Raw genomic sequence first — 13682 nt, 5'->3', positions numbered from 1 at the left:
GAAATAAAAAAATAAAAAGTAGCATGTAACTTACATCTTTTGAGTAAAATCTTTTCTGGCAGCCAGAACAAAACTGATGTCGGCATTCTTTGCAGGTAAAATGAATACAACCACCTTTACTTAGGAAGTAAACATATTTACACAGTGGACAGACTGAAATAGAAGAGGTAGTAACAATTATTTGTTTATGTGTATGTAAACATATAGATAAGGTATAGAGTAGATTGTGCTACATGAAGAACAGGGCACCCTGAGAGAAATGTTGGATATAAGAAGCATCAGATGTGGTGTGCAAGAGAGATGTTTGCATTGGTATGGTCATGTAATCTCTTTGAGGTATACCAGTATAAAAACATCCACAAAAGGAATTTTTTAATAATTTATCAAATATTGATGAGAAAAAGAAAGTGTTCTAACTGTAACCATTCTGTTTTTTTCCTTTTGGATTTTTTGTTGGATTTTCTCTTCCAGTAACAGGGTGCATGTGTAGATGTGTGGTTAGAAGTGTGAATACCAACCACATGGTTCTGGGTTCAGTCAGACTGCATGGCACCTTGGGCAAGTACTTTCTACTATAGCTTTGTGCAGACCAAAGCCTTGTGAGTGGATGTGGTAGATGGAAACTGAAAGTAGCCTGTTATATATACATATAAGCAACCAAGACCTTTGGAGATATGCTGTGCTTGAGAAGACCTGGTAAGCTGAGATCGTAGCTATGACCTATGCCAGCGTCGCATAACCAACCCATTTAAGAGATCCCTTCAATCACTGGGCAATGTGCAGTGCTTGAGAAATCTACTGAGTCAAGTAAAATCGCTGTTGTGGCATGTAAAAAGTACCATTTGAGTGTGGTCGATGCCAGTGCTGCCTAACTGGCCCCCATGCTGGTGGCACGTAAAAAAGCACCCACTACACTCTTGCAGTGGTTGGCGTTAGGAATGGATTCCAGCTATAGAAACCTTGCAAGATCAGATTGGAGCCTGGTGCAGCCTCCTGGCTTGCCAGTCTTCATTCAAACTGTCCAACCCATGCCAGCATGGAAAGTAGATGTTAAATGATGCTGATGATGATGATATCTGTGTGTATCTTTGTGTCTGTTCCCCTCCACTACTTGACAACCAGTGTCGATGTGCTTTATGCCCATAACTTAGTGGTTCGGCAAAAGAGACCAACAGAATAAGTACCAAGCTTTAAAAATATAAGTACTGCAGCTGATTCATTTGACAAAAAATTCTTCAAGGTGGTGCCCCAGCATGGCCACAGTTTAATGAATGAAACGAGTAAAAGATTAGTAAAAATGAAGGCGTTCCAAGAATGGCTAACCCTCCTTCAAGGAGTCAATGATTTTTCTTTCAAATTTTGCAACTATGATCCTCCCGTCTTATTTTTATGGATTCAGAAACTATTTTTGCATTAGTATGAGTAAAAGTATTCCAACCATGACCATCCTATCCTTTTCCAATTTCAAATTAAATCAAGACAAATCAAAATTTGTATGAGAACAGGAATCAAAATTTTTTTTAAAAATACAATTTATGAAGAATCACCTCCAAAGAGAGGGGGGGGGTAGAGGAGGGGAAGAGGTGGAGTGAGAAGGAATAAAACGAAAGAAAAAAAAACTATACTCCATTCAGGATTATTCTCTTTTGGTGCAGAAAGCTGAAAAATTTAGGGTGAAAACTTAAATACGTACTAATTCCATTCTTTTTGAGTATCATTTCAAGACCTTGTGCTTGATTTTCTGGATGATTATTAATCAACCATTCATTGTATTTTTCACAACTTAGATTCTGGTGCTGATCACCCCACTGAAACAGAAGACAACATTCAGTAGTATGCAACAACAACAACAACAACAATAAACATCATATCAGCATCAACAATATTCTTTTTTTTTTTATCTATGATGTTATAAACGTTGGATACATCTGTCTGATTTCTCATCTCTTGTGGGAGTCTTCTTTTTTTCAGGTAGTCTAAGATTTGGCAGCATCACTTCTTCCCATGTCTTTACAGAAAAGGAAGAGAAGAAGTGAGATAGAGGGAATAGAGATGCATAGCAATATCATTAAATATCTTGGCATCAGATGAAGCAAGTAATATCTGTAATTAGCTTAAAAGCCACACTCTGTGCAGACTTTTAAGCTACCTCCTGAGGAGGACTAATCGGGCCTGTGGCCCAAAACTAAAGAGATCTAAATAGCATGACTATAATATTTCTATAATGACTATACACCTCCATGGGTTTTGATCAGAGATTAAGGACAGTTGGTCAATTTGTCCCAAAGTTCTTATCTTGAGATAAAATTAACGAAGCAAATGTTATTTATCTCCCGCTTGATCTCTGACATCATCTGACAAACACCAACCAAAATGGCATGGATTAGCCAAACTTTACCTGCTGGAAATAGCAACGCAAATGTTTTTAAATCAGATCCCAATGCTGGATTTCAAGAACCAAACGAAGGGCAGATTTTCAATCCCAGGATCTTCCTGATTCCGAAAAGGTATAATATGGTTATGCAGAGCAAATATAGACTGAGATACAGGGGCCCAGACAGACAGAAAATACTTCGCTTTTATTATTATAGATATCACCTCATCTACACAACCTAAACAGAATAGGTATCTCAGTTCTTGGTGATGCCTAGACTATCATTAATGTTCTACATTTTTTTTATAATTAAAGTGTAAGATTATATTTTCTGAACTTGAATAATTCACAGACAAAACACAAATTAAATTCTAAGAGAAGACCTTCAGAAATAGATAGAATTAACACTAATTGTGAGTTAGACTAAGACAGAAGATATAATTTAAATTTATAATAAGCTGCAGGTACAACATCAATTTTTCCAAAAACCTTTGGTTCCAAAGCTTTTTAAGATCATTGACTTTTCCAAATAAGAGGTGGTCACCTCTAAAGTAAACAAATATTAAATTTGCTTAAATAATTAAATGAAATACAGATGCCTGTATATTAGTATAAATGATAAAAGTTTATTAATACTGTACTGTTCAAAGTACCAGAAACTAGTCTGGTGGCTGCAAGAATCTGAAGTTCCCAATCATTAATTAGTGCAGAATATAAGCAGTTCCAGAACATTAGTGTCTGGAAATTTAGTGTTGTACCTGCATGTGTAAGAGAATGATATAGGTAAATAGAAAATAGAAACATTATAAAAATCAAGAGAGAAGATGATAGTAGTATGCTCTTTGGTCCTAAACTTAATCCATCTCATCTGCCACATAATGAAAGAGAGAAGAAAAAACTTACCACTTTCTCACATTTAAAACACATCGCTCTGTTACAAAATGGACAACTCATCTTCAGTCCTTTTCCATCAAACAGAAAACCACCACCACACTGAAAAAGAAGTACAATGAATTTTCAATAAATTTTTCCTTATACTGGTGTGTTCTAGTAAACAGGAGCAAATTCCCTTCATTTTCCTGTATTCTTTGCAAAGTACATGCGCACACACACACTTATACACATAAAAACACACATCTTTTATTTGTTTCTATCATTAGACTGCAGCCATGCTTGTAGAAATTTTAGTCAAACAAATCAACCCCAGTACTTCTGTTTTTAAGCCTGGTATTCATTCTATTGGCCTCTTTTGCTGAACTGCTAAGTTGTGGGGACATAAACACACCAACTTGATTTTCAAGCAGTGGTAGGACATGGACACGGACACACACACACACACACACACACACACACACACACACACATATATATGCATGTATACAATAAGTTTCTTTCAGTTTCCATCAGCCAAATGCACTCACAAGGCTTTGGTCTGCCTGAGGCTATAGTACAAGATGCCACTGAGTGGGACTGAACCTGGAAGCACATGGTCGAGAAGCAAGCTTCTTACCACATTTTTCTATATTCACATGATTAGAATGCATTTGAAAAATATACTTTACTATATACATAGACTATTAACCACATCATTACACTCCCACCCTCATTCAAGACCCTTCACACACCAAAATAACAACCTCACAGTTAAGTAATCCTTTAGTCACCACCATAACAGATCCCTATCCTACTTCCCCACCATCACTTCTATAGCTAATACAATGCTCTCTGTTTTCAAAACTTGCAAGTTGTGTGCCATCCAAGCACACCTAATATGACTGCTTCTCTCTCTCTCTCCACCTTTTAACATCCTTACTGTGTCCCATCTCCAAATTGTAGACCAAATAACTTGCCCAATCCTCCTTCTATATATACAACTGCCAGTGCCGCTGGACTGGCTCTTGTGCAGATGGCACATAAAATACACCATTTCGAGCGTGGCCATTGCCAGTACCGCCTGACTGGCCTTTGTGTCGGTGGCACGTAAAAGCACCCACTACACTCTCGGAGTAGTTGGCGTTAGGAAGGGCATCCAGCTGTAGAAACTCTGCCAAATCAGATTGGAGCCTGGTGTAGCCATCTGGTTCACCAGTCCTCAGTCAAATCGTCCAACCCATGCTAGCATGGAAAGCGGACGTTAAACGATGATGATGTCCATTTTCCATCTTGGTATGGGCTAGATGGTTTGGCTAGAGCTGGCATGCTGAAGTGCTCTACACCAGGTCCCAGTTGTGTATTTTGGCTTGATATCTATAGCTGAGAGCACCTCCAAACAGTAAGCACTTTGCAGAGTATACTGGGTGTTTTTTTAATGTAGCACCAGTACAGATGGGTGTTTTTTACATGGCACCAACACTTTTTATGTGGCACCTTTATGTTTCACCAGCAGGCATTCAAGCTAAACCTCAGCCTTGCTGGTAGTTTTAGGGCCTTGGAATAGATATGAGTGTCCTATTTAGAATGTGAGAAAAAAGTTAAATATCATGTGCGGTCTACTAATTAAGGCCATCACACAATATTTTGTAAAAGCAAAATATAATTAAAATTCAACAAATTGTACGAAAGTGCCATGCCATAACATATTCATTATCATCATCATCATTTTAACACCCGTTTCTCCATACTTGCACGTATCAGATATATAAAAGATTTTCTGCAGCTTGAGGCTCTTCCTGATGTTAATCCTCACTTGTTTCCAAGCAAGGTAAGATCTCCCCATAACCAGACATGTGTAACAGAACCACATGTGTAACAGAGGCACTTGTTTACAACTATCCTGTAATGTCATCACACACACACACACGCAACGGGCTTCTTTTTCAGTCAACAAATTAAGTGAATACAACACAGAGTAAGGACACTACAAAAGGAGCAATACTCACCTGCTGACACCAGCGGAAGTTAGGATCCCTCTGTAAGTGCCAATCACGTAGTTTGGTCTCATACAAAATATTAGTCTTTTGACTAAAATTATTTTGTTTAATCTGAAAAGTTTGCATTTTGAAATATTTTCAAAATATTAGTAAAAAGCAACAACAGAGTAAGAGAATCAATATTCTGACATTTTTATACTCAATATATGTTAGCTAATTGCACAACACCATTATGGCCAACAACTGGTCATATACATGGTCAATTATTCTGCTAGAGGTAACAGGTAAATTGCCCTCAAATCATATCTGACTATCTTAAAAAAGAAACACTACATCGAGATGTTGATACATGAAATACCTTTGGTCATAAGATCTTCTTGGTCACAGTTTGACCTAGAGTTAGACAAAAACAGTGTAGTTAACTGATGATAACCACCTAGTTTCATAAATGATTTATGAAAACTATTCAACCTACCCATCAATTTCACACGATATATCCGAAGTACTGTACCTATTTCTCTTCAATTTTTGAGAGTCTTAAGAATTTTCTACCCTGACCATACAAGGTCCTACTGAGAGATAACTATTATATAATCTTCTCTTTGTCTATAAAAACCAATCCCTTTGCTGCTAGCACTAGTGATGCAATGTGTATGTGTGAGCATCGAGTGGTAATTCATGGGTCAACACTTTTGCGCTTACACTGGCCACATCCAGTCAATATATTCTACCTATTTTTATGTTCAAAACAGTTAGATCTGGCTTTCGCACCTACCCTGCAATGTCATTCTAAAAATAAACAATCACATCATTGAAATTTCTATGCTATAAGATAATGCATGATTAATTCAAACCAATGTGAATAAATAACCAGTACATTTGATAGAGAAATCTGATTGTTAAAGGGTTAAAAGACAAAATTAAAATATAGAGTGACATATGATTCTTAGGCAAGATACTTGTTTCTCAACTTCTGAACAAGATTAGGGATACTCTCACATGTTCATACTATTATTCAATTTAAAAGTGAGTGAATTTATAAAGATGCTTATTGTTATATGAAATACCAGCCAAACTAATCACACAACAGAAGCAAGCCAACAAGGGGCTTTCAACTTTCTTATTTGACCTGCTAGAAATAATTGTCAAACATCCTTCAACTAACACCCTACAGTATCAAAAGAATGGCACATTAGATAATGTAGTCTGATATAATCTATGTCTGGGGAAAAGGTGGAATGATGTTAGATAGAATAGCTCTGATCATAAGTCTGTTGAATCAAGAGGCAGACTATAGTTAAACAGTAACCTCAGCAGCTGATAATAGAGTTTACAGTTAGAATGGTTAAATGTTGTAGCAGTAATGTTGAATGCTGATGACGTTTTCAATGTTTAACTCTTTTGATACCAACCCACCAGAGACCACTCTTGCTTCTGATACAAATTCCTTGTTTCAAAGTGATCAGAATTATATTTCAGAAATTTTGACGGAAAAATATGTTCCTAACACCAGCTTAACAATAAAAAAGTTATTTTACACAGTTCTTCATTATTTTCAAAATTAATCAAAACAAAAGCAGAGAATCTCAATAGAAATATGGTTATGAAAGGGTTAAAGACATATAAATCATCAAAGGTGAATGAAAATAATAAATGTTGGAAAAGAAATAGCTACAGAACATTGTACAAGATGCTTACCTGGAGGCCTAAAATGTTGAAATAATTACGAACTGTGTCAGATTCACTAAGTTCAGGTAAGCCACATATAGGACAAGTCCAAGTAACAACAGGTTCATTATTTATCTTCAGCTCAAAATATTGTTGGAAACATCCAATACAAAATTTACAATCACACGAACAAAGTGTCATAATCTGAAAAGAGAGAGAGAAACAGAGAGAGATGGTGAAAGGTCAGAGCTAAGGTAAACATTGATTTTACAGGAAAATTTGTAGAATTCAATAAGTCTGGCTGCAGCAAAGAACCTAAGGTTTTGAGCACTTGCCTTTTGTTTGATAGCAAGGACAAATAAGACGGTATTGCTGTAGTTTTGACCTAGTGAATGATGAATGAGAGTTGGAGGAAAGACCAGAATATAAGAAATGGGGCAGGTGAGATGCAAGGTAAACAAATGGGAAAGGGGATGTAGAGAGAAAAAGGGCAAAAACTTTGAACAAATCTCAAGCGGAGGTTAAGTAAAGAGGGAAGAAGTGAGGAAGAGGGTGGTAGAAGGAGTAGGAGGCAAGATATGTTTATGTACAGAGAAATCCTTCATGGAACCAACACCAATGCCAATGCCAGCATTGAACCCACAAAATACAGGCATCAACTAAGATGACTCAGATGTGTAATTTACATCAGGATCTCCTGCAAGTACATGATGGGTGACACTAGGCTGAAGAACCAGAAAAGCAGTTCAAAGATCAACCGAAGATCACTTTGGAGAGATGTAGAATCAGTCTTTTAAGACTGGAAGATATTGCTACTTGATCTTCAATTTAACAGAGTCACTGCCAAACAGACTGAAGATATATAGGAGAAACGTACTCAGCACTATTCAGAGAAGTGAGAAAAGAGGCATATAAACATAGTTACACATGGCTTCTCCAACCAAACATTTACTTGTACCATCATCATCATCATCATCATCATCGTCGTTTAACGTCCGCTTTCCATGCTAGCATGGGTTGGACGATTTGACTGAGGACTGGTGAAACCAGATGGCTACACCAGTCTCCAATCTTATTTGGCAGAGTTTCTACAGCTGGATGCCCTTCCTAACGCCAGCAACTCCGAGAGTGTAGAGGGTGCTTTTACGTGCCACCGGCACGAAGGCCAGTCAGGTGGTACTGGCAACGGTCATGCTCAAAATGGTGTATTTTACGTGCCACCCGCACAGGAGCCAGTTCAGCGGCACTGGCAACAATCTCGCTCGAATGTCTTTACACATGGCATCCAGCACAAGTGCCAGGAAGGCGATGATGGACACAGGTGCCATGACGATTTCGCTTTCGCTTGCCCCAACAGGTCTTCGCAAGCCGAGTTTCGTGTCCAATGAAGGAGATGACGTTGGCATGGGTGTCAGTCATCGAATTTAATTCGATTTCAATTTCACTTGCCTCAACAGGTCTTCGCAAGTGGAGTTTAGTATCCAATGAAGGAAGGTACGCATAAGTAGGCTGGCTGAGGCCTTAGATTTAGGTCTCACTTGGCTTGCCAGGTCTTCTCCTACAATCAAAGTTGTACATCATGTATAGAGATCTCTAGCAATCAAACGGTCCACAAATTAAGGTAAAATAGCCATCAAATAATAAAGATGGACAACCTTAAGAAAGCATGGATTAGTATATATTGTACTCTATGGGTTGTAGCAGGTAGTGTGTTGTGTTTTTTGTAGTTTGTATTATGTTGTTTGAGGAGTGTATTGTGCTGTTTGCAGTGCACTCTGTAGATTATAGTGTGTTGTGTGGTTTGTAGCATGTGTTGTGTGGTTTGTAGTGAGTGCTGTGTAGTAGTTTGTAGAGTATATTCTAATATGGTTGTAATGTGTAGTGTTTTTTACAGTGGGTTCTGTGTGTGTGTGTGTGTGTGTGTGTGTGTGTGTGTGTGATACTTACTTTGGTTTGGGGGTGAGAATTGAAGCAGATTTTGCATTCAATTTTCAACTGTTTCAAAGCAAGGTCCATACTAGTTGTATTCTGCACTATTTCAACAATATCAGCAATATCACAGTTCTCAAGAGTTTGGAGACTTTTGTCAATAATACCTACAACATATTCAGCTCGGCGCCAACCTTTGAATGCAATTTCAGAATAGGCTGCCCTAACACGTCTCTGAAAAAAAATAAAATAATAAAATTGATAAAAATATGAGAGAGTGAATGTGTAGCAAATGACATTTTTCAGCTCTTATTTTATGCTCTTTCGGTGTCTGGTAAAATATAGGCACACACACACACTATAAGTGAAAAGACCTTAAATACTCCCATACATATTAAACCTGGAGGAGACATAGATACTCACTTGATATGTTATAACTACCCTTATCAATCAATACTTGATGCACTTTTACCTTACTAGTTTATTAAATGAAAATACACTCAAATCTTGTCAAATGACCTAGTTTTAAAAATAATTTTGTCAATTCTTTGAAGTTATAAATACCAGTTGATATCAGTTCTACATGCTGTTGAAAATAACAGAAAGTGGATACATTAATGTATGTGGGACGGGGTAAATGGTAAATGTTTGAAATAGTAGAATGAAGTGTACTTCTTTCAAAGTCAAATAAAATAAGGGATGTTGCGCCAGTGGCACGTAAATAGCACCATTTGAGCGTAATCATTACCAGTGTCGCCTTCCTGGCACATGAAAAGACATTTGAGCGAGGTCGTTGCCAGTACCGCCGGACTGGCTCCTGTGCAGGTGGCACATAAAATACAACATTTTGAGCGTGGCCATTGCCAGTACCGCCTGACTGGCCTTCGTGCCGGTGGCACGTAAAAGCACCCACTACACTCTCTGAGTGGTTGGCGTTAGGAATAGCATCCAGCTGTAGAAACTCTGCCAAATCATATTGGAGCCTGGTGTAGCCATTTGGTTCACCAGTCCTCAGTCAAATCGTCTAACCCATGCTAGCATGGAAAGCAGACGTTAAACGATGATGATGATGATGATGATGATGATGATGATGATGATGAAGAAATAAGACAATTTCCAAAGTAGTTGCAAAGAATTCTACAATGAAACAATTCAGACTAAATAGCATCTTCACCTCACTAAGAGACATCACCCCTTCCTTCCAATGAATGACATTGTGTCTCTCCCAAATGAAATCCTGATTCTCTACTGAGTGCCTATCCTACCTTAGACACTAAGTGACATCACCACCCAATCAATGACACTTTGACCCTGATCAGTGACATCACTCCCCAATCAGTAGTATTACCACATCATGTAAAGTCAGAAAAGGCTGCAATATAATTAGATTAATAATGTAATGTAATGTAATGTAATGGATATCTAGATGAAATAAGTAATTGATGGAATTGTTGCAGAACTTACTTGGACATCTATTTGATTGTCTTTTAAAAGGTTAATTAAGTCAGCTGATAACGATCGATTGAGAGGCTCATTTATAGCCCAAATTCTTTTCTCGTATTCATCTAAACTAGGTGTAAATAACTCTTGGAGTATTAGATCAACATCTCCACTATGTTTCTGAAAAGCTTGTTTGAAATCTTCTTCAGAGAAATTGCCAAATTCTTGCGACTTTTTAAGCTGCAAAAAAAAAAAAAATACATATAACTGAATATAATTAAAAAAATGAGTATATTCCCAAGACATAGTTTCAAATAACTATAACAGGTACAAGAATTATCATCCTATGACAGACACAGTCAACTAGTGAGTCAGTCACTCACTGACAGTAACCCACAGACAAACACAGTGCCACACAGACAGACAGACACATAATCACCAGCTGACAAACACCATTGACCACAGACAGTCAGCTATCATCAGACATAGTAACCTTCTGTCACAGTCAGCTGTTGAGATAGTCACACAATAACAGACAGTCATTCACCAATAAACAGTCACTCAATGAGACACTGAGACACACTGACAGTCACAGTTACCCAGTGACAGAAGTCATCCAGTAACAGACACAGTCACCCAGTGACAGAACAAGAAGATAGATACAATTACCTGGTATTAGCATTTAACAAGCAAAGCCATGAGTAGCAGGCATAACCGCCTGACATGTCAGACAATCAGTGTTAGACACAATCACTCACTGCTAGACACACCACTTGGTAACAGACACAACTACAGTTGATAAAATATATGTGATATTATTTAAGGATACAGCTAGTTTTACTAATGTAGCAGCAGTTTGTGCTTGCTTGAGTGAAAAAGTGTAAGACATCATAAGAATATTAGAGTAAGAATAGGAAGCATGATTATGTATGTGACAACGTTGTGCAGCAGAAATGGTTGTTAGTTGTATAACAATATTGTGCAACATGAACAAGCTGTGGATTGCATAATAGGGTTGTGTAACATAGATGAATTGTTGGTTGCATAACAATGCTGTGTCTACAATAGATTCTAGGTATATAACAGTGTTGTGTAACATGAATGAATTGTTAATTATGTTATATCATATGAAGAAAACATTTTAGTGAAGTTACCTTTTTTTGATAAGAATGAGTACATTCTTCGACAGCTTTATCTACATTGCCTTTATGCTTCTTCAAGGCACAGGTTACTTCTTCTTTATGAAACTGGACTCCAATTCGGTTAAGAATCAAGGCTGTAGCAGTTGTGATATAATCTGGCCATTGGGTCTGGATCCATTCCATTGGAGTAACTGAATCATCTACATTCTCAAGTGCTATCACCATTGTATCAACATCAATCCCTTGTTGTTCAGCAAGCTGACAAGGAGAAACATCAAAGTCAAACATAGATGACAGTTTTACAGTTATAATGTTTATATATATGTATATATATGTATATCATCATCATCGTTTAACGTCCGCTTTCCATGCTAGCATGGGTTGGACGATTTGACTGAGGACTGGTGAAACCGGATGGCAACACCAGGCTCCAATCTAAATTTGGCAGAGTTTCTACAGCTGGATGCCCTTCCTAACCTTAGGTTGCCCTTCCTAACGCCATATATGTATATATATATATATATATAATAAAATGTGGCACAAGAGAATAATAAAGGAACGACAAAACATGCTCAATATCTCATCAGTTATCAACCAAAAATCATCACAATTCCAATTCCTAATTGATAACATAGTTCAATTTGGCAGCATCATCATCATCATCATCGTTTAACGTCCGCTTTCCATGCTAACATAGGTTGGACGATTTGACTGGGGACTGGTGAACCGGATGGCTACACCAGGCTCCAATCTGATTTGGCAGAGTATCTACAGCTGGATGCCCTTCCTAACGCCAACCACTCCGAGAGTGTAGTGGGTGCTTTTACGTGCCACCGGCATGAAGGCCAGTCAGGTGGTACTGGCAATGGCCACGCTCAAAATGGTGTATTTTACGTGCCACCTGCACAGGAGCCAGTCCAACGGCACTGGCACGATCTCGCTCGAATGTCTTTTGCTATTCTCATTGCTATTCCCCAGAGTTGTGTACTGAACTCTAGTAAACTCTTACTGTATTCAATCACTGAAAGACTGTGTTATTTTAAAGGGTATTAACAAGAGTAAATCAATGTATTCTAGCATTCAGATTATTCTGTGAAATGAGATGCTTATTTATTAACATTGTTTTGAATTAATTATACATTCCCTCATAGCTTCAAGATTTCAATGATGTGATTGTTTATTTTTAGAATGACATTGCAGGGTAGGTGTGAGAGTCTGGATCAGGTCAGTTTTAACATAAAACGGGTAGAATATTTTGGCCAGATATTGCTGGCTTCGTTGTTAACAAGTTAATATTTTGTAGCAAATCTAATTACTATTAACTGAAAACTTTACTTCTTCATTCCAGGGCCCCGTTTTCTTTTTCGTTTTTTTTTTCTTTTAATTTGTTCTGACCCTATGGCCTTCACAAGACTCCCAAAACCAATGCAGTTGAAGTTTCTCTTAAATAGCAGCAACTTGATAGCTACAGGCAAAAACTTGCAGAAAAGAGATTTCCAGAAGACTAACAGTCTGGCAAAAACAAAGTGGTTTGTGTAGAACCTAAGAGAGAACTTAATATAGACAATGTAGGGAAATGGGTGAGTCAGGTGAATCTGGGTGAAGATGGCCCAAAGCCATCAAGCTCAACAGAGAGGAAGACATTGTAATAGAGGTAGAAGAGCACTGTCTGAGATGAGAGAAGTACTCTACTTTGAACTTTGTGTAAGGTTAATTATGTATTGAAAGCTGAGATAATTTCTTAACCTGAAAAGGAAGGCCAATCTTTGCAATGCAGTTTTGCAACAAGTTCACTTCCCCTTCTTACAGATCAATACAGGAAAATGAAGAGATTAAAATATTATATTCATTTACAAATAGTTATAGTTCTAGCTTTTAGTATGTTAATAAATTGGATGGTAAAAAGGCTGGTTGTTATACCTGAAATATTACAATCAGGTCACCAACTTTGATTATTTTATGATATTTAAGGTGAGTCAAATCACAAGTCAAGCATACTATGTGAAGAAATTAATGGAAGACATTGCTGAGTGTTAGGAATGAAAAATGGAAAATGTTTGATAAACAACATAGAAAATATCAAGAAGTCTTCTTGTGAATGTGACCTAGGCATTACTGTCAGCAGCGATTTGCACTGGACAAAGCACATCTGTAAAATTGTCAAGAAGACCAAGGGTGTCTTGGCATCACTCAGCAAGACCTTTGTCAGCCACTCTCCAGCTGTCTATTTAAGGTTGTATATGATTATGGTGCAGCCAC

At 37.6% G+C, this 13682-nt stretch overlaps 1 protein-coding gene across 2 annotated transcripts in view; it reads right to left on the bottom strand.

Moving 5' to 3' along the window:
* Positions 1-13682, bottom strand: part of LOC106880662 (E3 ubiquitin-protein ligase RNF31) — a 54230-nt gene that overhangs the window by 14897 nt on the left and 25651 nt on the right. Inside the window, exons 11-18 of one of the 2 annotated variants that reach the window (XM_014930710.2) lie at positions 11436-11681; positions 10306-10521; positions 8860-9075; positions 6943-7116; positions 5254-5355; positions 3278-3367; positions 1694-1808; positions 35-153 (exon numbers count right to left, since the gene is read on the bottom strand). In XM_014930710.2, the coding sequence (XP_014786196.1) occupies positions 35-153; positions 1694-1808; positions 3278-3367; positions 5254-5355; positions 6943-7116; positions 8860-9075; positions 10306-10521; positions 11436-11681 (1278 nt within the window). The remainder of the gene's footprint in view (positions 1-34; positions 154-1693; positions 1809-3277; positions 3368-5253; positions 5356-6942; positions 7117-8859; positions 9076-10305; positions 10522-11435; positions 11682-13682) is intronic. The other variant, XM_014930711.2, reaches the window with a different exon arrangement.

This window comes from Octopus bimaculoides, chromosome 1, assembly GCF_001194135.2.
Source record: "Octopus bimaculoides isolate UCB-OBI-ISO-001 chromosome 1, ASM119413v2, whole genome shotgun sequence".
NCBI lineage: Eukaryota > Metazoa > Mollusca > Cephalopoda > Octopoda > Octopodidae > Octopus > Octopus bimaculoides.
This window is presented reverse-complemented; position numbering and strand designations above follow the sequence as displayed.